The 22,717-nt window shown below is 47.7% G+C and overlaps 6 protein-coding genes across 6 annotated transcripts; 3 read left to right on the forward strand and 3 right to left on the reverse strand.

The window, feature by feature from the left end:
- The first annotated feature begins 853 nt into the window (after positions 1-853).
- On the forward strand, positions 854-3,464 carry F5891DRAFT_548303 (uncharacterized protein). Its single transcript, XM_041372205.1, has 6 exons — positions 854-1,420; positions 1,474-1,746; positions 1,798-2,028; positions 2,087-2,434; positions 2,512-2,931; positions 3,003-3,464. The coding sequence occupies exons 1-6, from the start codon at positions 1,029-1,031 to the stop codon at positions 3,220-3,222; spliced, it is 1,884 nt and encodes a 627-aa protein (XP_041222732.1). The 5' UTR covers positions 854-1,028; the 3' UTR covers positions 3,223-3,464.
- Positions 3,465-3,640: 176 nt separating this feature from the next.
- On the reverse strand, positions 3,641-7,517 carry F5891DRAFT_982944 (uncharacterized protein; the record flags this gene model as incomplete). The annotated part of the gene is made up of 19 exons (XM_041377275.1): positions 3,641-3,688; positions 3,838-4,010; positions 4,059-4,146; positions 4,200-4,277; positions 4,327-4,422; positions 4,471-4,935; positions 5,073-5,144; positions 5,190-5,217; positions 5,264-5,581; positions 5,633-5,737; positions 5,790-5,852; positions 5,906-6,017; positions 6,070-6,219; positions 6,270-6,353; positions 6,415-6,548; positions 6,598-6,785; positions 6,841-7,055; positions 7,113-7,146; positions 7,200-7,517. The coding sequence occupies 19 exons, from the start codon at positions 7,515-7,517 to the stop codon at positions 3,641-3,643; spliced, it is 2,769 nt and encodes a 922-aa protein (XP_041222733.1).
- Positions 7,518-8,801: 1,284 nt separating this feature from the next.
- F5891DRAFT_1130036 (isoprenoid synthase domain-containing protein) lies at positions 8,802-10,271 on the forward strand (the record flags this gene model as incomplete). The annotated part of the gene is made up of 5 exons (XM_041364474.1): positions 8,802-9,082; positions 9,118-9,222; positions 9,278-9,566; positions 9,622-9,952; positions 10,165-10,271. The coding sequence occupies 5 exons, from the start codon at positions 8,802-8,804 to the stop codon at positions 10,269-10,271; spliced, it is 1,113 nt and encodes a 370-aa protein (XP_041222734.1).
- A 712-nt stretch (positions 10,272-10,983) lies between these two features.
- F5891DRAFT_548385 (laccase) lies at positions 10,984-13,664 on the reverse strand. Its single transcript, XM_041372206.1, has 14 exons — positions 13,484-13,664; positions 13,223-13,424; positions 13,118-13,169; positions 13,004-13,072; positions 12,823-12,953; positions 12,740-12,768; positions 12,613-12,687; positions 12,532-12,559; positions 11,743-12,478; positions 11,673-11,693; positions 11,472-11,620; positions 11,392-11,415; positions 11,279-11,343; positions 10,984-11,228 (listed from the first exon to the last, which is right to left on the reverse strand). The coding sequence occupies exons 2-14, from the start codon at positions 13,399-13,401 to the stop codon at positions 11,116-11,118; spliced, it is 1,671 nt and encodes a 556-aa protein (XP_041222735.1). The 5' UTR covers positions 13,402-13,424; positions 13,484-13,664; the 3' UTR covers positions 10,984-11,115.
- Positions 13,665-16,244: 2,580 nt separating this feature from the next.
- F5891DRAFT_1050672 (uncharacterized protein) lies at positions 16,245-20,351 on the forward strand. Its single transcript, XM_041362453.1, has 17 exons — positions 16,245-16,494; positions 16,555-16,579; positions 16,671-16,910; positions 16,980-17,221; positions 17,280-17,354; positions 17,486-17,564; positions 17,621-17,677; positions 17,737-17,785; positions 17,843-17,884; positions 17,931-17,966; positions 18,028-18,415; positions 18,570-18,976; positions 19,027-19,266; positions 19,321-19,491; positions 19,590-19,755; positions 19,817-19,946; positions 19,973-20,351. Exons 1-17 carry the CDS (start codon positions 16,398-16,400, stop codon positions 20,169-20,171), a joined length of 2,643 nt encoding a protein of 880 aa, XP_041222736.1. The 5' UTR covers positions 16,245-16,397; the 3' UTR covers positions 20,172-20,351.
- Positions 20,352-20,915: 564 nt separating this feature from the next.
- F5891DRAFT_1174844 (uncharacterized protein) lies at positions 20,916-21,999 on the reverse strand (the record flags this gene model as incomplete). The annotated part of the gene is made up of 7 exons (XM_041365685.1): positions 20,916-21,070; positions 21,130-21,232; positions 21,308-21,371; positions 21,463-21,558; positions 21,614-21,706; positions 21,756-21,772; positions 21,823-21,999. 7 exons carry the CDS (start codon positions 21,997-21,999, stop codon positions 20,916-20,918), a joined length of 705 nt encoding a protein of 234 aa, XP_041222737.1.
- Between the last annotated feature and the right edge of the window lie 718 nt (positions 22,000-22,717).

Here is a 22,717-nt window from a genome sequence, read left to right on the forward strand (position 1 = left end):
ACAAAGTACGTACTTTTATATCCAAAAAGGAAAAACGTCGTTTTCATGTGCGGGGAAGTTAGGCCATGCTTGGACGCAGGATTGTACCGGTAATTGGTTCAGGAGGCCGATAAACTTACCATACGACTACATGTGGTGCGGCGATAGATGTGAATAGTACTACGTGGCCGAACACGCAGACATATAATAATTATTCACACGGGAAACAGGAAAAACACAAAACATCCACGTATTTCCAGAACAAGGCAATGTCCCCAAATGCCGCAGTTGCCGTACATGCCGCCGGATGCGATGAGATTGGAGATCGCGGAACCAACGAAAGTGACAGCGCAATGTCCAAGGTACTGATGGATGAATGGTGATAATGAGGAGAAGGGGGAGGAGGGCGTGGTGGATTAAGCCGAGTAAAGAGAGAAATACCGTTCTAGGCCCGAGATATGTAAATGGAAGCTTTCGTCTTAGTCATTTGTCTAGCCCAGTTAAACCAAGCGACATCCCATTGCAATGCAGCGTTTAGCTCCGACATCATAACCGAGAGAATCGCATCGATGATGAATGACAACCAAGCGATCGATAGAACAGCGGAGTTGGGGTTTCAATCGTGATGAAGAACAAAGTACTTTTGATGGAAACGCGTGTCATGGCACTGCACTAGTAAAACGCTAGAACAATAGTCACTAGTCACTTGCCACGCTATACCGAAGAGATGACAGTCTACTTTAAGTCTCAATCCTATGTCATAATATATTTGACACCGAGTCGGACAGGAAGCAGAATCACCTGTTCGTCGAGGTTAATTTATTCAGGTACAAAACCTTTTTCGATGTTTTTCCCCCTCCGTGGGAAATGAAATGTTGTTATGTTTCTGGAAGTGCCGGATCTGTGACATATATTTTCTCTGTAAATACGTTTTGGCACCCGAACAGCAGCTTACACATATTAACCCTTCCCGAACGCCCCCAATATCATACCTAATCCCTCTCCCCATCTCCTGCCTCCTCTCTTTCGAATCCTCCACTATTCCTTCAATGTCGGAGGATATGGACATAGATGACATCAAGTATTTCTTTCCCCTTCCCAGCCCTCATTTATTTCACCTGCTAATTGATAACATCAGGTCAGATACCTCTCCTCCTCGAGACCTCCCTCATGATTCATCTCCGTACGATTTTATTCGATCCTATGATCCCTTTCATCACCAATTATTCTACAGAAATTCCCGAAAGCGGAAAACCCCTCCAGAACGAGGAGATTCCGCTGACGCTGAAGGCGAGAGTGTAGACGACTCAGTCGCCGTTCCAAAAGGCGAGTATGAAACCGGTCGTGTCATGTGTGAAGTCTGCAGTGAGGGTGTCTCCTTTCGTGACGAAGCAACCGGCGGATTTACCCTGAAACACTGGGACGCCCATCGCCAGCAATGGTATCGATGTCGCCTTGATCAATCATGTCTTTGTTTCTAATCTGTCCCGGCAGTGCCAACACAACTCAGGCCGTGCCAGAACCTGTCATTTATACTCCGGAAAGTACGGCAGAGGCCCTTGCCAACCCTCCTGCCAAACGGCGGCGCGCTAAGCGCACTGAAGAGGAACGCATTGACTACCTTAGGGCGGATCCTTACGTCGCACAGTTCGAGGCATATCGCGTATTATGTGCATCGTGCGACAAGTGGATCCGACTCCGTCCTAATTCCACGTATTGCTCCATCCCTTGGGATGCTCACCGCAAGAGTTGCTTGTCAAAAAAGATGTGAGCGAATCCATACCCTTTCTTATCATTTCGCCACTCACGCATCCCCAGTAACAACAAGAATGGTTGTGCCCTCGAAGAGAGAAATTCATTGCTCTCCAAAGACCCGGACGTCCGCAAGTTTGATGCCGAGCGGGTACTGTGCAATACTTGCGACCGTTGGATCCAAGTCAGCCCCGAAAACCATATGCAGGCAGTCCAAAAGTGGTTACACCACAGATCGTCCTGTCAAAAGGGTGCTGCACAGTCTTCCGCAGCTCAAGCGGAAGCTTCATCGTCTCAGTTGAGCCTCTCAATCTGATGTTTTACTTCGTTTTCTCATTCCTATTTTTTTTTCAAGGCCACCGAAATCTGACACAGCAGCCCGAGATAGCCAACATGTGTCTGCAACTTCAAGACGTCCTTCAGGCTCACCAGTCCACGGAAAAACTCCCATACCACCGGCAACACCGTGCTCGCCGTCTTCATCATTCAAGGATTTGACACCCACCAATTTTCCAGCTCATGAATCTCGTCGACGAAATGCCGAACAACGAGCTGCAACTCTCAAGGCCGATCCTCTAGTTGAAGAGGTTGAGCCGAACAGAGTATTCTGTTCTCTTTGCAGGAAGTGGGTTCAGCTTCGGCAAGATAGTTCATACTGCGCGTATCCATGGATACAGCATCGGGGAAAGTGTTTAGCTCGACAGTGAGTATTTCCACCATTCTAACCATATCTGCTTTCTCCCGCATCTCACACTGACACCAACTGCGTTGCTCTTTCAGTCAGAGGCGAGCTCAGAAAGCTGCAGAAGTTGCAGAAATTAGAGCCAAAGGTGGCACAACCCATCCTGACGACGGAAGCTTGTCAGATGATGATGCGTCTGCCGAAGATGAACTAGAATCAGAGGAACCGCACGACACCCAGGAACTCCCCATGGATGACAAGCGCAAGGCCAGGTTTTCGGATTTTCGGTCTCTTCACACTACAAAGAAACAACGATTAGACAATGGAAGCAACCGCACTGGCCCCGCTTGGGTTGTTCCTGATAATGCTTCCACCAGCAAGAGATCATCACAAACCGTCCGCTCTATCCGCCCAAAGGGAAGCGACCTTCAGGCGCCAACGGAAGCCTCCGGGTCGACGAGCCGCCTGAACCGCCGTCTTGCGCTTAGTTTTGCTGACTTGACCACCGTTCCTGGCCGGTACGTTACTCTTAGTCGCCTGACTTTGATATTTCCAAATGATGATGCTGATGGCTGAGCCCTGCTGTCAGGATGGATTTCATTTTTTCGTCAATCGCATATCTATTTATGACCACTTATGACAGCACGGATGACATGACCATATCTTCCCTGTTGACCTACTTAAACTCTGCCATACCTGCAGACAAACACGAGGACTTTGACACAGCCGAAGTCGTCAAAGCGGCGGCCGCTTTACAAGACCGTGGTGACATCATCTTCGAAGGCGATATGTTACGCCTTCCGGACTAGCGGGTAATCTCGGACGTTTTGGTTCCGATTCTTGTGCATATATGTATACCTATTTTCTCGTTTTGCATTTCTTGGACTGCTACTCCACTGTCTACTTATTAGCCCTGCATCCATAAGGTCCCCTCATCCACCACGTTGATTTTTGTTCAACTTCACCGACGACAATCGCATCGAAAGTGTATCTACCGTTTATACCACTGACGTCTTGTATCATTGCTAATTTCTTGAATGCCATGTGTTGTATGCATTGCATACACTATGCTGCAGAGTCCTGATACCACGCGAAAAGGTCACGCGTCTCTCTGGAAGACAAATACTACTAGTACACGATAATGACGCTGACACAATCAGCAGACTGGACCAGCCCATACACATTCGCTGAACCTTAAACAGAGGCAACGTAGCCCATCACTGCCAACTACCGATTCTGTCGCTTGTTCGTCTTCTTCTTTGATGGACCTGGGACCTAGCACCGACTCGAGGTATGATGACGACAGGCGATGAGAGAAAACACCAACCTTGTCCGCTGTCTTCTCCATTTCCGGATATTTTGAATTTTTCTTTTGCGGTCAGGTTGCCCGTTGATAATCGGTACGGCACGGCTGGAGTACTTACCGGTCGCCTTGCCGGTCTGGTCAACTCTTCATCATCGACAGAGATCGTCCGCTTCACTTGCCGCATTGCGAGGTCCTTCTCGTCTTCAATTTCGGAGTCACTGTTCGCGAGTGGAATGTGGTCGGCACGTCGAGGTTCTTTGACAATTAAATGGTTCGTTGCCCCATGCACACCTGTGAAATATTTTAGCTAAGTCTAATTTTCCTAGCATGGCAATGCACCGGAATTCTGTGGGTCCCCGGGTCCGGATGGGGGCTCGTTCCAGAAAGTTTCATCTTGCTTATCGTGCCTTGAGCTTCCGACTTGTGGCTGCGAAAAATCAAGGTCAGCTGCACATTGTTTATCAAGGGCGTGTTCCTTACAACTTCCCTAATGCGACGGGCTAGGCTTGCTTCTAATTGCATGATGCGAGCTTCATGTTGCTTGATGAGGTTGTCTCTCTGAAAACCAAAGGAGATCAGTGACAAATCAGAAGAAGAGAACACCAACCCTTCGAATATCATTGTTCTTTTCTGCTAGCTCGCGCTCAAAGACTTCTGTGGCATTTTTGGCAAGGTTCTGGACCAACGTCCACTCGTTGTCATTCTAAAGCGAACGAGATAAACAGTCATCGAATAATTATACTCGTCTTACCAGGTCATTTTGTTCATGTCGGACGGTGATGTTCGTCGATCTTTGGAGAAGTTGCGTTTCGGATTGTTCAAGGTCGCGAATGCGCGTTTTCAGAACAAGGAGCTCTTGTTCGTGCAGATCAGAAGGAGTTTCGGCAATAGCCAGGCGCTGGGTCAGTTCGGATATGACTTGTTGCTTCTGGCCCAGCTCGCCACGCTGAGAGTCTGTTTTAGAGTTTAACTCTTCGATTCGTCGTTCAGCATCGCGAACGCGTTGTTCTGCAATTTGCTCTGTGGCTCGTTGAATGCCCTGCTGCCGGGAGAGGTCTATCTGGCAGTCTAAAAGTTCCTTCCGAAGGCTGCCAATCAAGTCCCGTTCGGCGGTTGTGGCGACGATGGCTTCGTCGAGTCTACGCTGCAATGAGCGTTCGCGTTCCTCCACAACACTGACGCGGCTGACAGATTCCGCCAGCTTTTCGTTCAGAGCCTATGTCACGCAATAAATATGCTGGTGGACATGACACCGGAGTACACGCTACCAAAATTGTGTTATTTGTGGATTGCAGACGGTCCTGTAGACAAGTGAGCTCAGCTCAGGGTGGGGCCAAGAAAGCGCGGGATTACCTGAGCTTCGCCGACACATTCCTTGGTGAGCCTGAGAGTAACGGACTGGTCGTCGAAACGTTCCTGAAGAACCTGGGACAAGGTAAACATGAAATGACTGGATGACACGAGGCTAACCTTCAGCGACGTTCGCGTTTCTGCAAATCTAATTGTAATGGTCAAAGATTTCGTTATGAGGAGAGTGCGTGAACTGCCTTTCGCGGTAGCTTTCCTCCTCTCGATTCGCATCTGCCAGCTGCCCATGTGCAATTTGAAGTTTGTCAAGGAGTGTATCGCGTTCCGACACAAGCCTCGCACTCCGTGCTGATACCTCCCTTTCTAGATTCCGGATATCTGCCTGTCCCGCTTCAGCAATCTGGAGTCGCTCCCTGATAGATTCGCCTTCGGAGGTGAGGCGCGCATTCTGCTGAACCAGAGTTTTCTCAATATCGTTCGAGGCTTCCAAGCGAGATTCAAGGTCTTGCGATCTATTGTGAGCATGTACTAACTCCGTCTCGGCCTTTTGTAACCTGAATGTCAAGATTCAGCAGGCATTATCGATAAAATTTAGCAAAATCCACCTCTCCTCTAGGTCCTTTATGTGTTGTTCCTGAAACGTTACAGTGTTCTGCACGATCCGAGTTTGCGCTTTACCGTCATGCATAGCTTCTTCAAACTCGGAAATCCTACGAATATTGTGTTACCAGCAGCTGAATTGCCAGAAACGCAGAATCATACTCCTGTCTCATAGATTCCATCTCTTGCCGCATGGAATGTACCATCGCCTCGCGTTCTTGCAAGCTGTCATCCAGAATTAGACAAAATATCATATGACCATCAGATGTATTCATTACCGTGACTGGCTGTGAGCCAGCCGATCCTCCGCTTGCGCCAGTTTGCTGAGAGCGTCAATTGTTTCATGCTTCTGGAGCTTCAGGTACTCAGCAATATCTACAACGCGCTCGGCTGGATGGCCATGAGAATCGCTATTCATCAAGATGACAAGGACCCAACTTACAGGTTCGCTCAAGGTCCGATGTTGTTGAGGCAATTAACTTTCTATCGTTCCCAAAATGCTCCTCCAGTTCCGCAACGCGCGCCCGGGAATCTATCAGCTCAGAACCCATATTTTGCAATTTTTCACGCAGGAGATCGGCCACCTGTTGAGCTGCACACATAATGTGCCGTACTGATTTCCCATGGGAAGATGTGACTCACTCCGAGTAAGCTCAGCCTGTAGCTCGTTCACAACTGTCCTTGTCTGGCCCACATTGGGTAGATGCCCAGTATCGTCGAGGAATACTTTAATTATTCTGAGTCACAACCCGGCGAACAAAGATGATAAATCGGAGAGTGAACTGACCTTGGAGGCCGGTGCGAGCGGCGTCCCGAAGCTCCTCAAGGCTTTCCATTGTTTTTCGGGCATCGTTCACCAAGGTAGATGATGCTTGAAATTGAATTCGGAGCGCCTCATAAGAATCTCTGAGTTCGACGCAACTGCATGAGATCAGCGGATGGAAAACGGATGCACAAAATATTTAGAAACCTCCTGTTAGCCTTGTCAATCGCTTCCTTGGTTGTCGATTTAAGTTGGGCGATTCGTCGAGATAATTCTGAGTTCTGATGAGAGGCGTCCGACGCCTGACGAGACAACTCCGTATTCTGTCGTGAGAGATCGGCGACGAGTTCAGTCTTGATACTAAGCTGGGATTCGAGTTCGGCGTTATGTTCCCGCTATAATGATGTTGATGGACGTTGTGATATAGAAAACTGAAGAGGGTCAGCGTACCAGTCTCACTAGCTCAACATTCGCTCGACGATTACTGCTAGCCATTTTTGTGATGATGAGGTCCTCTTCAGTCATATCACTCCCAAGGACACCTAAACTTGCTTGAGAACCGATCTCTTCTGTGGTCGTCTTTAATGGGGGGTATCGATATTCTGCAGGAAAATGTTGTAAAAGTTGCTTTCCGGGCATCGTAAACTTCTTGTGTCCATCAATGTCTGGAAAAATGATATTAAATGATATTAAATGATAGCAATTCAGGCGCATATAATCACCGTGGTCCTCTTTCTTTATCTCCACTTTGGGACGCTGTAATGACACAGCATAATTTCAGAACCAACGTAAGATTATATGCGGCATACCTTTGCTGATAGTCCGCTATTTGTGTCATAGAAGGAAGGTGAGCGCTGAGAACTTGGGCTGTGCGACTCCAGGCGGGAAGTTGTCGTGTTGAACTTGAAACTGGGAAAATGGAGGCTAGATTCAGCCAGATTTCTGGAGGCCGCATTCTCTGCAAAATTGGAGCTCCGTGTGTGTGTAAATGTTCGTTGTGAGCTGTTGCTAAATGCTGGGACTGCTATTTTTTTTTCAGTGTGTCCAGGTTGTGGAGTCATGAACAGAGGCTTTTGACCGTTACTATCGTCAGGTTGATTATGGCGTGGTTTAGAAAATAGGGTCATTCTGTGTCCTTGGTGAGGCTCCATTGAAGGAGCAGGTAAGATGCGGTGGTGGTTCCTTGTCAAGCGAGGATCAACATCTCGACTAGTCTCAGCGCGTATAATTATAAACCACGTGACGTGTCATGAGTGATTAAAATTGGCCTCAGGCCCCAGAATCGGTCACTGGACGCCCTTGCACAGAGAACGACGGAAATTGATGGAATCCAAACAGCTCAACAACTATCAAACGTTACTCAACCTAAATTATATGCACTCACAATGGCATAGCCAATATAGGCTACGTGAGTCACTAGTGCGGTACGTGACACTCACCAAGATCTAATGAAGTTCGGAATTTATTTTTTACCTCAGAACGCTTTCAAGTTGTTCTTATCATTTCTGCCAACTTGCGACTAAAGCAGGTTTGACAAGGAACATTTCTGATGAGTAATATGATTCTTACTACGTATTTTTGAACGTTGATGTGACTGTAACGCATCCATCGGTTGGGCGGCGGCGCGGTGGTCCGGTGGGTCATTCAAGCAGATGACCCATAGAGTCTCGGAACCGATATCGATGGTATTAGGTTATCACACGAGACAGATTCGGACGACAGCTATAGCAGCGCCGTGTTTCATGGCCATCGTGCTACTATAGCAGGTACTGTGATAGACGTGCTGGATGCCTATTAGCATTATGACTGAGCGGTAGTCTCCGCGGAGCTATGGCGGAACCGACCAAGCCAATTCTACCCTCCCACGCAAGGTCGTAGATGGGTCCGTCGATCTCAATGATCAGATGTACCAAAGTTCGTTGTCCTCGTGTTTGACATTTGATCATCTTGACTATTTCTATCACGAATGACTTTCGGAAGGGGAATGCAGAGGGAAAATCCTTGAAGTAAGCGTCATATTTATAGAAGAGATCCAGTACTCATACGAAACAATTACGAACAACACTTAACGAGAAAAGTCTCATCTTCTGTACATCGAATAGCGCGAGTCTCATATTTTTGTTAGTGATATCAAAGCTACAGGAATAGGTGACGCTCGGTTAGGTTTTCACCCTGTCTAGACTCTAGAGAAGCGCGATTCAAACCCTACTATAATTCGAGTAGGTAACATATAGAACAGGTAAGTCTACACCCTCATTTCCAAAATCACGCGATCGTCCGAGCCAACACGACATACCCGCTAGCAAGATCATAGTATAAAGGGTGGCATGTTTCTGAGCCTGTCTCATAACTTGGTTCTCTGATCTCTCCATTCACTCATCGACATTCACGACACAAATCTAACAACCTCCATGGCTTCTACCGCAACTTGCACCGTTACTCGTTCTGACTCCCAGCCCACAGAGTTCATTTTACCTGACTTCTTCAGCGATTGCCGCTACCCCATGCGACTAAACCCTCACTGTGATTCGGTATCTCGCGCTACTGACCAATGGCTTTGTAGCGAAGCCCGTCTAGTAGAACCTGATGTTACTAAATATACTACGATATTGCGCCCAGGTTACTTCGCTTCATCTTGTTACCCTGATGCGGATGCTTTCCATATCAAAGTCTGCGCGGACTTCCATGGCTGGTCATGGAATTGGATGACTGGCTTGAGATCGAAAGGTCTGACGTCAATGATGCATGGGGAGTACGCGACTGCTGCATGTCTGCGTTCCGTGATCCCGTCAACTTCCAGACGGAAAGATATAGTGGAAAGTTGTGCGAATCGTGTGTCTATTTTTTTCTCATCGCGCACACATTTCAATCATCTTACGGCTTTTAGATTCTTCAGTCGCTTTAAGGAGACTGCCAGCCCTGGCTGCACAGAGCGCTTTATCCATGCAATGGACTTGTGGTTTATCGCTGCGGCCAAGGAGGTGGAGAACCGCGCCAAGGGACATATCAATGATGTTGAATCTTACATCGAATTGAGGCGCGACTTGAGCAGCTGCAAGGCTTGCTTTGCCGTTGTCGAATTCGTCTGTCAGATTGATCTTCCCGAAGAAGTAGTCTCGCATCCAGTCATCATGGCGCTGGAGGAGGCAACCAATGATTTCGTTTCTTGGTCAAATGTAATACCTCATTCTGTCATCGAAGTTGGGGCACTACTGACGTCGCTGCTGACAGGATATTTATTCCTATAACATGGAGCAATCTTACCATAGCACACATGATTTAATTGCTGTGCTCATGGTCAAACAAGGTCTCGACCTGCAAGGCGCTGTTGACCACTACGCCCAGCTATGCAATATCTTCCTACGACGCTTCGAAGAAAACCCTGCTATCCTCCCCTCGTGGGGAGAAGAAGTCGACAAGGATGTGGCTAAGTACGTCGAAGGACTGCAGAACTGGATTGTCGGTCCGCTGCAGTGGTCCTTCGAGTCCGCCCGCTATTTCGGGAAGGATGCGCATATCGTCAAGCAGAACAGAATTGTCAAGCTGGTTCCCAAGGACCATTGTGAAGTCCACAGCTATTTCTGTATGCAACACGGTTTCACTTCTTGCCTGCGATGCACGATTCTCATTGCGATGACTACCGTTATAGAAAGCTACATCATTGTCTGTCTTGCTTTGTGTGAAGCTGCTTTTATTTCCCGCGGAACGCGCATCATGTTTCTCCTTTTTTCCTACTCGAAACGTTTTTGACTTCTGCTGTTGTGTGTATAATAGTACTAGCCTGCCTAGCCAGACCAGAATGGAAGGAAGAGTCTTGCTTCTATATAGAATTGTACACTCACGAGTATGTACATATGTACCAATTTTTGTACAAGTCATAGCAACAGTATACATGTACCGTTTACAAAGGCGAATGTGCATGGGCTTCACATGTGCCAGAGGCAGATTCGAACCACAAGTCGCACACCTCTAAGCTTGTCGTCAGCTGCAAATTTGCTTCTGACCTGCCCGAGTAGTAGTAGGAACAGCGACGGCAAACCTCTTGATTACGAACAGGACAACGTCGCCGTCACTAGCCAGAAAGGTGTGATACTCTATATGCACAGCCCAGGCTAGTAAACCTGGTAACATCATTGAAAAATGCTTCACGCAAATGGAGTCGGGTAGGACCTTAGCCAATTATTATGTAGTCGACGACGTTATTAGCCTGATCTGGTCTACAAGAGTATATGATATTGCTGTTAGGTCGGGAAGTAATAATAGCCTTTACTCACTAGCCTGCCCTACTCGTCCAATCAGAGCTCCAGTGAACCTCATACCAGATATATACTTGTCGGAACCATTTTCTGACACAAGTTGTCGGCTTGAGAACAGCATGCTAGTAGCCAGCTTCCGTAGCAACCACAGGGGTCTCCGGTCAGGACTCATTGGTCGTACTGCAGCATTTGTAATCTCTTTATGAACGCAGTGAGATACCTTTGGAAATTGTCTGAATCGGCAGTCCAACGATGAGCAGATGAACCAATGCTTTGTATCCAGATGAGTTATTAAATGGAGGAATAAAAACATAGATAAAACGCGTGACAATAAATCATTGTCATGTGAAGGACAGGTGCCCGGATATAACGATACATTTTCGAGAATCAGAAGTGGTAAATAAAATAGGGGTATAACGCGTAGAAATGGTCAGAGTTGAGAGATTTGAATGCTCAATGATTTTATAGATCATGTGAGTGTGGTCTTATTGAAGGAGCCCAGGTGTGATATTGTAGTATTGAAGGAACCTAGGCGTGCTTGACTAGATGTCTGGTTTGAAGGACATAGCGACGCCCAAGATGCTAGAAAGTTCCGTTTAGTGTGCTGGGGACGACTAGCGCGGCACCCATACCTGGAATACTTGCGTTGAGGCTGGGAAGTTGATCCCGAGCTTCGGCCATGACCGCCGCAAAGCCGCTACATAGGAATGAGCTCGTGGCTCAAAGATTACCTGTGCATACGTACTGGTTCAAATGGAAGTCGATGTGGCTGGTAAACACATCATGAGATACGCAACATGGAATGTAACGAGAATACATGCTCACCAATGGATAAACCACGGTCCAGAATTGTCCGTGACGAAACGTATTGTAACGTTGTCCCCTTTCGATCCCATACTAACTGTGTCCCTCCAGATTGGGTTGACGAAGTTTGGCGTGCTATTTCCCGACGTTCTAACAACGGCAAAGGTGTGCTGTCGGGTGCGTTAGAACGGGGAATCACACACAAACGGCAGAACGACGCACTCCATGAAGGTGGATAGGATGCTATAATGATGGTGAGCAACAAGAGTGAGAAATACTGGGACGCACTTACTGTACCTCCAAAAAGTGAACCTGTGTAGGGCAAGGTGATTTCCACTACTTTATTTGAGGGAAGCTCGTATACGCTTCCGCTCGGCAATAAATCTGACGGATGCTGCGCTCCACTGAGCATTTGCAACAGAACCGGCGTCGGAGGGTTGTGGTACGTAACATTGTTGACCATGAATATACCATTCACAGTGGTGGCAAGTAAGTTGATGTGGACGTCTGCTTTGCCAATCTCGGGGAAACCGGGGACGGGGATGCTGAGCAAAGAAGCAAGCTTCCCTTCGTTGAATGGCAAGATGTAAGGTCCAGGAGTGCTCGAAGGATCTTCATCTGGCGCGCCATTGTACCTGAGAATGGCTTGACTCAAGCCACCTGCAAACGTTTGATTTGCAAAGTTGGATGGTGCGCGAACCCAGTAATTATCCACAGGCTGATTCGCGTGGACGACAACGGAGTAGCGTTGGCCAGCGAGCACTGGAAGAGCATCCACAGTCTCAGGGACAGTTTCGATACCGTCTGCTTCAATAATCGTCATGGTATGGCCATCGATAGTGAATTTATATGATGGATCACAAGAAAGACCGATGATGCGGAACCGGTAACGCTTGCCCTGTTCGACATTGATGACAGAAAGAGGTGATTTGGGTCCGCCAGGATAGCGCCCCAGACCATTGATGAGGGTGGAGTTGGATGTGATGGGGCCGAAAATTTTGTTTAACTTGGGCGTAGGATCGTGATACCTGAAGGAAGTGATAAGATTTGGAATGCAAAAGGCTGACAAGACAACTCGAACCAGTCGGAAAGCGTGATTACTGTGTTCTCTATGCCAAAGATGATCAACGCTCTGTCTAAACATGGAAGGAAAGATACAAACCGTCATCTATGTCATACAAATCTTGATGGGGATCCTCAGGGTCATATATGACAAGCGGACCTCTAAGACCGTCACCTGGATGTAAAGTTGTGTAGCATAGGTCACATAGATAGTTATGAACACCCACAATACTGGGTGGAAAAATGCGAGTGGTACCTATCGTAAGACATACTTTAGCCTTCCTCCTTCACAGAAAATAGGGGCACGAACCAAAAAGTTCCAGTCTGGTTGGGTGCGCTAAATTGGTGGAGGAAGGAGCGATTTTGAGGGATCGGACACTGAGTGACGAATGATGCGCCATCTGCCCAGTTCGTCTTCTTTTGTTGGATGCCATGCCAATGCTTTGAAGGGTATCAGAGAACTTGAGGTGAGAAAAGAGCAAAGCACATACTACACTCGTCGACAAAGGCATATCTTTGTCATGTAACCTGTTCACGACATTGATGCTAAAGTTGTCATTCTTCGAAAAATCAGCGTCAGACGTTAATTAAACACTAGCGCAAACCTTCTGCGCCTTGATGAGAGGACCAGGAAAAATCCCTCCTGCAAGCGTTGCCCTGTACAGGATGAAGATGAAGACAGGTAGGGGAACATGTGGGTATTAACTCACGACCGTGCGAAGCCGTCAGGCGCGATTACTTTATTAACGACGACGAGTTCAGTAACAGGCTTGATGGTGAACGGGGGCGCGCTAGACGGCGAGCCATCATAGTTGGATCTTGAAGATACTACCGACACTGTATGTGACAAGGAAAAAAGGCAGCCAGCGAGGACAGTGTAAGGAAACATGAGATAAACTATGATTCTGAACCCTGAAATCAGATGTAGAGATTAGCTCGAAGGCAATGGAATAGACAAATGATGTGCAGACTTGTGATATCCGCGATTAGAATGAGCAATAAGACTGTGGTGGTAGAGTTGGAAGTCGACGGGCGGGTCTTCGGGTTGCTGGAGCCACAGACCACTCAGGATGTGATGCGCAAGAAGACAAGGAGTGCACATTGTGAAGTTGGATATGTTCTGGCTTTTGTACAAGTCAATACGGGTTAGCTGGTCTAGATCAAAACAGAAACGGATCGAGAATATGACAACAAGTGACGCACCATTCAACGGCTGCAATCTGAAATAACTGAATATCAACGCCATAATCTGATGCCACGAGACAGTATAAGGCAAGTGTAATGAACATTATGAACTAGACTGAACGATTTAAGACCTTGACGGTTTTGGGACCGCTCTTCCGGCACACCAAAAACCTATATAACGCACATCAAATGCTTGATCAGTGTGTGACTAGAAGGTTTTCGGAATATATAGCTGGAAGCCGTTAGCTGTGCGAGGGCAGTAGTCGACCAAGACTCACTAGCCAGCGGCAGACACGTAGACGAAGGTAGCCAGCAGACTGGTCAGGTGACACCATGCTGTCAGTCTGTACGACACATAAGTATCTGAATACTTATGCGTACCTATTACCAACGAATTTGCGGGCTTTGCTTAAATTTCGGACGTTTGAATGGATTCGAAGGACGTTTTCATTTGTTTCAACTTTCATTGGTAATTGGAACCTAGTTACCTGAGCTTATGTGAGCGTAGATGGCCAAATATAGAAGTTCAATTCAATTGTATCATCTATTTTGAGTCCGCGGTTCTTTTGTTTTCCCACCTTCTTGCTTCATACTGTACTCGCACCCTAGGCTCGTGACCAGCCTGGCCTAATACTACCACGGTTGCACAAGTGGTGTAGCCAGGCTGGTTGATCTCGGAGTGGCGTGGCAGGGCGGAGCGAGGAGTTCGAAATTTGATAGGTGCCGGTCGTGCCGGTGGTAGTTACGATCATATAGCACAAGTTATGTGTCTGCTCTCGCTCAGACTGTACGTTATGTGAAATTTCAACCATGAGTTCTGTACGACCTTTATCACTCGCTGCTCGAGATACAATTGAGAATCTACCAACGGACTTTACGAGGGCCCTCTCAACTTGAACGACACAAGTGACAACACCAGCAAGTTCTCGAGGCTTTCTCGCGACTCGATCTTCTTTCACAACATCCGAAATTGTTCCAGCTCAGATGCCTCACGAGTCGTATCATTCCTTTCGGGGTCGTAAACTGGTGTGAGGTTGCTTACTCACTCGCTCATCCATGTCCAACACATTCAGAAATTGCACAAGTGCCTTGCTTCGAAAGAAACCTTCTCTCCAAGTTGCCATGGAGGATCTTTTTGAAATTGAATACAACATGAGGTCCATGACTGTCATCCGCAATCCACGAAGTATTTTGAGGACAGCGAGAATTTTTCCTTCCTCGTCGAGGCTGGAAGGATTGACCATCCAAGCCAAAGGTTCAGGCTGCTGATACATCATCACGGGTGGGTATAATGCATGAAATGTAATCATTTTGATTGTCCTAGTGATCAATGAAGAGTGCTCCGGGGCGATGTACTGTTGTATTTGAGAGGATAAGAATAAGTACTGTACTTTTCACGGTACAAACAAAAGAGTTTGCGCTGTTACCCAAATCGGCATACCGGCATCTGCAAAATTTCAAACTCCTCGCTTCGCCTGCCAAATCACTCCGAGTTCGACCAGTCTGACTACGTCAATAAATTCTCACCATCTCAAATTGACGCATAGTCAGACTGGACCGTCACGAGTCTACTGAGTACTCGCACCTGCCCACCACTCCCTTTTTAGCAGCTCGCGTCTCGCCAGCAGAGCAGTGTTTGAATTTTTCACCCTTATAAGAATCTACTTGATGCACCAATTCTCGACCAGGGCAGGATTCGGTCAATCCTGCATCGTGAGCTGCGTTGTCCCACCCACCCTCATGGCTCATCTGGACTTCCTCCACAGGTTCGAAACGGTGTTTCGGGTCGTAAAACCCGGCGGGTTTTAAGCCCAAATAGCTTCTCAAGCGTCTTTGACACTAGTTGTACAACCAGATATCATTAGCTGGTTAATATAACTGATTTTCTTCGCATCAACACAAAGACCGGCATGCTATACATAGACTGGAACTTCCTGGGACTCTATCGATGCCATCACACAATCGGTCTTGAAATTCCACAGTTTAATGTTTGGCAACAAACAGTGACTATCCGTACTACAATGCAAATCGTCTTGATAAATTCAACCATGCTACTTAAGCAGGGGACACACCTTCGTGCCGTGCTTTCGTAGCATGCCCAAACATTAGTCGACCCTTCGTATGATTCGGAGGATGCCCACAATCACAACGGTGGGCGGCCTTTTGCGGCACCGCACTGTTAAGTCCTTCGCGCACTAAACTTCATTCACTATGTCGTAGCAACTACTACGATGGGTTCTTGCATGTTCCTGTACATCATTGATTTGCAGCGCTGTGCACTAGCGGGGTAGTGGTTATGCGGCTCGGCGGACACCCAATCTGTTGAGAATTCATCATGATCTCTTTGGACAGACTGTTTAAAGGCAAGTATGGCCGTCCGGTAAGTTCCGCACGTACATGATATATAACTCCGCTTAGCAGCCATGTCCGGACATGTACATACACAATCCCAAAACCAGTATGGTTGGACAGCAGCCAATCAAAATAGGTCACGTGTTCTATTTATTATAATACTTTAATACACTTTGCGCTCGTTGTTTGTTGAAACGATTTCCAAGTTGCTTGAGTCACGACGCATGTTACTGTAGTGATACATATAGTACTACACAAAATTTCTGTTTGTTGAGCACCTTTTGCTTTGCAGCTAACCGCCTAAACAGTGAGGTCGAACAAGTTGACTTGACCTAGAATCTGGACACCATGGTTAGAACGCGACAATGGGGGCCAGCACAGTCTCTGCTCGCGCTAGTACCGCTGCTCATTGGATTGCCATGGCTTGCATTGAAGCACCAGTATTGTACGTGTTCTTGTCATCGATCCCACTTTGAACCCTGTCAGCTTATTTTTCGCTCCGCAGCATTACCTACGCCCATCGTAGACCAGTGCGTTTTTCCTTCATGTCTTGACTCGAATCAATATTGACTAACAAATGTTTGCTTTTCCGCTGAACCCAACCTGAATCCCAACCACCAGATATAATCCTACGACTTCCTTGCCTCAGCTCTCTGAAGCAACAATCCTACAATATGCCAAGTACCTGTCAGAGGATATCGGATACCGCACGCCTGGTACCCGCGAACACGCACTCGCAGATGCTTGGATGACAGAGAAGGCTTACCAGCTCAAAGAGGAGTGTGAGCGTGTCGTAGCCGCTCAACCCGGCCGTAAGCTCCAATGCGAGGTATGGAGGCAAGAGGGCAGTGGTAGTCATCGGTACGTCATCTACTTCATCACTTCCAATGATCTTCCGTGTCTTATACAGCCTCCCGGCGTGCTCGATAGCTTCGATATGATGGCTGCGCGGCTGTATAAACATTATGTCAACTTGAGTAATATCATCATACGCCTCAGCGATGGCACGGACCAGGGAAAAGTTGATGCAGTGCTTGTCAACTCACATCTTGATAGTACCCTTCCTAGTCCAGGCGCTGCAGATGACGCGCTCGCGGTTGGCGTGATGATCGAGTGCGTGCGGGTGCTGGTGGATACCCCTGGGTGGGAGCCAAAGCATGCAGTTATATTTCGTGAGTTTTGTCTATCTACGATGTCATACTAGTAGGATCTATGCTAATGCAGCCACAGTGTTCAATAATGCGGAGGAGTCTCTCCAGGATGGTTCTCACCTTTTCTCGACCCAGCATCCTATTGCGTCCACGTGTGTCCCATAGTTATCACTCCTGTTCCATTTCACCTTACATTATTCTTCCAGTGTCCGTGCTGTCATCAATTTGGAAGGTCAGCTGTTCACATATGGGACACTCGTTCATGCACCTGACACGAGTCTGTAGCTGCTGGTACCACAGGCCCTGAACTTCTGTTCCAGGCGACGTCTCACGAGATGATTCAGGCGTATTCGCATGTGCCTCGGTCAGTGTTATTGATTTTTTTTCTTTTGGTCTCAGTGCCAATGCAAATGTACACAGACCATACGGAACCATCTTTGCAAACGAGATCTTTAGCTCGGGCGTGCTACTCTCTGAGTATGTCTCTTTGTCTTCCCCTTATTTCTTACACCAATATTCATGCTGTCGGCTATAAGCACTGATTTCCGGCAGTTTGAGTACTACTTGAACGTCACCGGGCTTGATGTACGTCTGACCTTCCTTCTTTTCGTCGGTAAAGTTTTCAACGCTAACTGCACGTAGATGGCAGTTGTAGGTAACAGTTATCTGTACCACATGCGCGGGGTATGCAACTTGACAAACTATACCGGGATATACTGATGTAGTACAGGATCTGGTAGAAAACATTGAGGCAGGCGTTGCACAGGTCTGTTATCCTAACCTCCTACATCTGATCATGTGATTGATCATTGTCTCCCTCACTCCAGCACATGGCCGAGAACACATTTGCGCTCATTGAACATCTCACCTCACCTGCCTCACCGCTACCAGGGCTCGCTTCAGGCTACGGCCGCCCTCGCACCGTCTTCTTTACATACCTTGGCGTATTCTTTGTCTACTCGTTCCGCACAGCTAAGGTGCTGTACTCGCTACTTTTCATTGCTAGTTGTGTGCTTGTCAGAAGCGCTAGCGGGCCCAGTGCGAGAGGTGTAACGATGGCCAAGGCATTATTTTCTGTAGTTTTAGGAGGCCTGGGAGCTCTTGTTGGAGCGAACGCCGTTGCGTTTATGATGCAACAGGTGTTGGGCCGGGGAATGAGCTGGTTCAAGGGCGAGTTTGAGCCGTTAATATTGTATGGCCCCGCGGCGATGTGCGGTGCGTGATTTTACTTCGACTTGTGCTATAATTTTCCACACCAACCTATTCTCGAATTGACTCGGATCTTATTTCGTGTTTTGCACCCAGAATTATATCTATTTCGTTTCAATGCCTTCCTGGCGTCATGACTCACACAAACTTATCCACGCAGGAGCACTCATAACTCAACTGTCATTGGCCCCAGTCCCTGAAAAAGCCATCTTGCATGCACAACTCCTTGCCTATGCGTTCCTGGCCGTAGCGGGCCAGTTCGCTGGTGTTGGATCAAGTGCGGTGTTCTTCCTTAGTGCACTCTCGACATTTGGGGCCTTACTTGTCGATCGTGTGACCTACTACTTGAGCGCGTCCTCCGACAATGATGCTGGAATAGAAATGATGCATGCAGCAGAAAAGCGAGATGGGGATGTGAAAGGAGCGGAGGATGGGCGCAATAAGGTGGATAATTCGGAGGCCAATGACGGTTCGGTAAGCCTGTGGACATATGCTCTGGGCCAGACCATCCCACTGTTGACGGGGACTCAACTGGCTTCTGCGACTTTGGTTGTGTTCGTACCGCTGGCAAGTGATTTATGTTTCCGTGGACCTCCCTTCTCATACATTTTTCACAGACTGGGCGTATTGGCTCTGAGGCTCCAGCAGAATACATCATCGCTTCCATTGTGGCGATCTTGGGTTCTTACACACTTAATTTCACTATGCCATTCGTTCACCGATTTGATCTGCCTGTTCTGCGTAAAGCAGTCACGATTTTACTCCTTGTAGTGGGCGTAGTGATGGCAGTGTTTGCCAGGAAGGAGGTGTTTGATAGAGATCATCAAAAGAGGCTGTTTGTCCTTCATAAGGAAGACGTGAGTGCTAGTTTCTCTGCGGGTTGTGAAAGAAACTGAGCGCGAACGATCTAGTTGAACACACGGGAGCAGCACCTCCATATCGCAGCGGCAGATGGCGCGCCTGGGTTTGACGATTTGGTGCATGACATCACGGCACACTTCGGCGCATCTGGGATGCCTCCCAAGGCTATTGTCATGGATGACTGGAACAGTGATTGGGATACGTTGTATCCATTTTCAGCGGTGAGACTTAAAAACATTCAGCCGACATTTATGGGGATGCTGACGTATGGTTTATTAATTTGCGATCGAATACGGCATCTTCGTTGAACGTCACGCAGTTCCTCTCACCGTACAAGATTGACCTCCCGCTCGACCCCGCGTATGATGCACCTTGGCCGCCAGAAGAGCAGTTCACGGTTTCAGCTGTCAATGATACCTTCGATGAGAGTAAGGGAACCAGGACTATGACATTAAAGATCGATCACCCGGGGATAATGTGGACTGGTGAGTTTATATATATATGCTGGGTCACCTTGATGTCACGTAGACCAAATTCTTCTTGCAGTGATTGCATTCGATGCGCATGTACTAGAGTGGACGCTAGATAACAACCCACCGGAGGAATTTGCACGACACCACATCAAAGAAGCATCATTCTACGGGACTGACGTATGGACGGTGGACATGACGATCAAGTGGCCGCCCCCGAATGCGCATCCAGATCGTCTGATGTGGATGGGTTGAGGGTGGACTTCATTGGGATCCAGGAGAAGCGCATGTGGCCCGCAAAAAAAGCTGACGCGGATGGACATCAAGCGATGAAACTATTTGAGGAGTTCGATGCATGGCTGGATGAGAAGACAGGCGGTAGTGTAGATGCGCTGTTCATGGGGTGCGTGAGCGGAGAGGTGGTCGTGTAGGTTGGGCTCGCGGTGTATGGGACGATAAGTTAGAGACCATCGTTATAACCGCCATCAAAATTCATCAATCTCTCATTTCTTGTCCTTCAAATGAAAACGCCTAACTGAAAATATTGCCTTTGGGCTAATTTATGATCTAATGATTCAAGGTTATCCACTTTGAAACACAGAACAGTACCCATCATACACTACTGGTACTAGTACGATTGCGACGTGCTGCTCAGGCTTGCCTCATCCTGTGTAGGCGGTCCCAAAACGACGCTATCAGGACAGTCAACATGGATAAATCTTCTGCAGAGCAAACTCTTCATACTCCACTATTCGACACACATTTATAACTTGTTCCTACGAAGCAGGTCAGTGGGGCAATTCTGCAAAGAAACCTACTCATGCTTACACTGCTAGGTATGTATATCGACAGACAGTCACGTCCAAGGCAGCAGTCTATGAATGAGTCGCAAAGCATGGGGCATGCAATGTCATCTTCACTGACAGGCATAGACGAGACAGCAATGCAGACTGGTACCAAGGATCCAGACGAAGGAGAGACGCATGATTCGTGTGAGGTGATGAGATCTCGAACGATATGCCTGGGGAGAGCACGCTGCTTGCTTTTGCATGCCAGTTCTCGTAGTCTGTGCCTATGAATAGCATAGTTCCTTGCCAGCAGAATGCAGACTTTAAATTTGTAGGGCTTTATTACTGATATCTGTCGAATCTGGTTTTCACTCCGAATATCAACCGTTATTTACTCATGCCACCGAGCCGCCGGATGTCCGTGCTTACATTGTGGAGACATAAAATTGATATAGTAACGATCCCTGATGCGTAGGTGACTATCGGGCTAAGTGCCAGAGACCACAGGGGGAACGGCGCAACGGTAGAATGGGAGATGCCTCCTGTGCAAGTACACAGTACAAAAAATGCATGCAACGAAGGACATATCAAATAGACACACTGCAGGACGAATGCCTTGGCACGGATTGCCGTGAACCTGACTCCGTCGTCATTTTTGTCCTAATATGATCAACACGCTGCCGCAAAACCTTCCGTCGAGTCACCTGACGTGGCACGTGCATTAGCTACGGGGGCATTGTCAACAATTCAAAAACACACCCGTCGTCATCCGGACTTACCAGCGGGATACGTTTGTTGCGATGTTCAGTATCATGCCTCAATTGAACTGACTCATCGTTACAGCTGAAGTGAATCGGACGGCCTAGCCAGCACGAGGAGGAAAACGTTGGAACCAAGTAAGTTGATATATTCATTACAAGAAACTTTGACGTACCAACTCGGAGGAACAGAGAAGGCCAGTATATCCATCGTTTCATCAGCGGGATTAGGCCCTGCTTCAAACAGGGAGACCAACGATACCAGTGTCGAGCTATAAAAAAAACATCCAGAGAGATGTTGGGATTTTTTAAGAACAAATCATTCACGCCGTTGTACCAGCGGTCGTAAACATGTCAAAGATGGCGGCAGCGAAAACTGTCAGAAGGATTGAAGCTTGGTTGGTCGGCCCTTCGAATGTTCTATTCCATGTAGAACAGCGTCAAGAGACAGGTGATGGTCATGACAAACCCAGTGAGATGTACCAACTTTGCGATCAAAGTCATATTAAATTTATGACACAGCCTGTGCTGTGCACCAGTAGGCTTAGCAATGCGTAAAACAAGGTTTTTCGCATCAACAATCGCTCATACGCAACACCACACGGCAGGCCGCCGACAGGGGCGGCGTAAGAAACCGTGATGTAGTCTTCTAGTACTTTCCTCACTGATGAGACAGGTACCGGGATATGCAGCCTGCCGGAATATCCCGGCATCATGCGGCGGCGCCATTCTTTCTCCTCACCCGTTTCTTACGCGATGTCGAGATCGTCGCACCTGCTAGTATTACTCCTCACTGGAACAGACAACCTCTTTCACCCACCCGCCGCCCCCTTTAGTTCTACGAAGATTTCGTTTGTCAGTACTCTATAGTTTCCTTGTTTCGTACTACCAATCTTTTAATCATCATCCCATTGTTTGCTCCTGTTCATCGCGTGAAACTAACTATCGAGTCATTGGGCATGATCAAATCCGTAAGCAATTGTCCTACCCTCCCAGCGGATCCGATCTGGCTGCGTCCCATCCTGAGCCCGATGAGATCATGTCATCGACCCGAGCTAGACGGAGCTTTGACTCAGGCGCTTTCTGGGAACCGAATACAACTGAAGTCGTAAGCGTTCGTAAGCAGTGTCCGTAACAAGTGACAATGGGGGCGCACAACTCGATAAATTCTATAACCCTCAATTGTCGTCCACATGAAAAGAAAAGGTCTCGGATGGCCTAAGTGCGTCGAAGGCTACCGGCGAGCGATGTCACCCTCCCACAGATTTCACAAACGTTCCCATTGACTCCCTTTGCAACATGGATGGTTGGTATTTTACCTAAGACCTGCTATGAGCCACTACAATAGCAAGGTGTGGACGTCGTGGACATGTGGTTTGCGAGACGTTGCAATTTAAATAGGATGCGACGGTTGACGAAACCTCAAAATTA

This window comes from Suillus fuscotomentosus (genome assembly GCF_016647785.1).
Source record: "Suillus fuscotomentosus strain FC203 chromosome Unknown F5891scaffold_49, whole genome shotgun sequence".
Classification (NCBI taxonomy): Eukaryota; Fungi; Basidiomycota; class Agaricomycetes; order Boletales; family Suillaceae; genus Suillus; species Suillus fuscotomentosus.

Bases quoted from the DNA above. Each gene is read 5' to 3' on its own strand.
- F5891DRAFT_548303 (XM_041372205.1), top strand. From the start codon at position 1,029: ATGTCGGAGGATATGGACATAGATGACATCAAGTATTTCTTTCCCCTT. The intron at 1,421-1,473 runs GTATCGATGTCG...CTGTCCCGGCAG, and splicing joins GACGCCCATCGCCAGCAATG to TGCCAACACAACTCAGGCCG. The intron at 2,932-3,002 runs GTACGTTACTCT...CCCTGCTGTCAG, and splicing joins TTGACCACCGTTCCTGGCCG to GATGGATTTCATTTTTTCGT.
- F5891DRAFT_548385 (XM_041372206.1), bottom strand. From the start codon at position 13,401: ATGTTTCCTTACACTGTCCTCGCTGGCTGCCTTTTTTCCTTGTCACAT. The intron at 12,560-12,612 runs GTTTGTATCTTT...TCTTTGGCATAG, and splicing joins TTTGTATGACATAGATGACG to AGAACACAGTAATCACGCTT. The intron at 11,621-11,672 runs GTGCGTCGTTCT...CGCACCCGACAG, and splicing joins ATCCTATCCACCTTCATGGA to CACACCTTTGCCGTTGTTAG.
- F5891DRAFT_1050672 (XM_041362453.1), top strand. From the start codon at position 16,398: ATGGTTAGAACGCGACAATGGGGGCCAGCACAGTCTCTGCTCGCGCTA. The intron at 17,565-17,620 runs GTCAGTGTTATT...AAATGTACACAG, and splicing joins GCGTATTCGCATGTGCCTCG to ACCATACGGAACCATCTTTG. The intron at 18,416-18,569 runs GTGCGTGATTTT...TTATCCACGCAG, and splicing joins TGGCCCCGCGGCGATGTGCG to GAGCACTCATAACTCAACTG.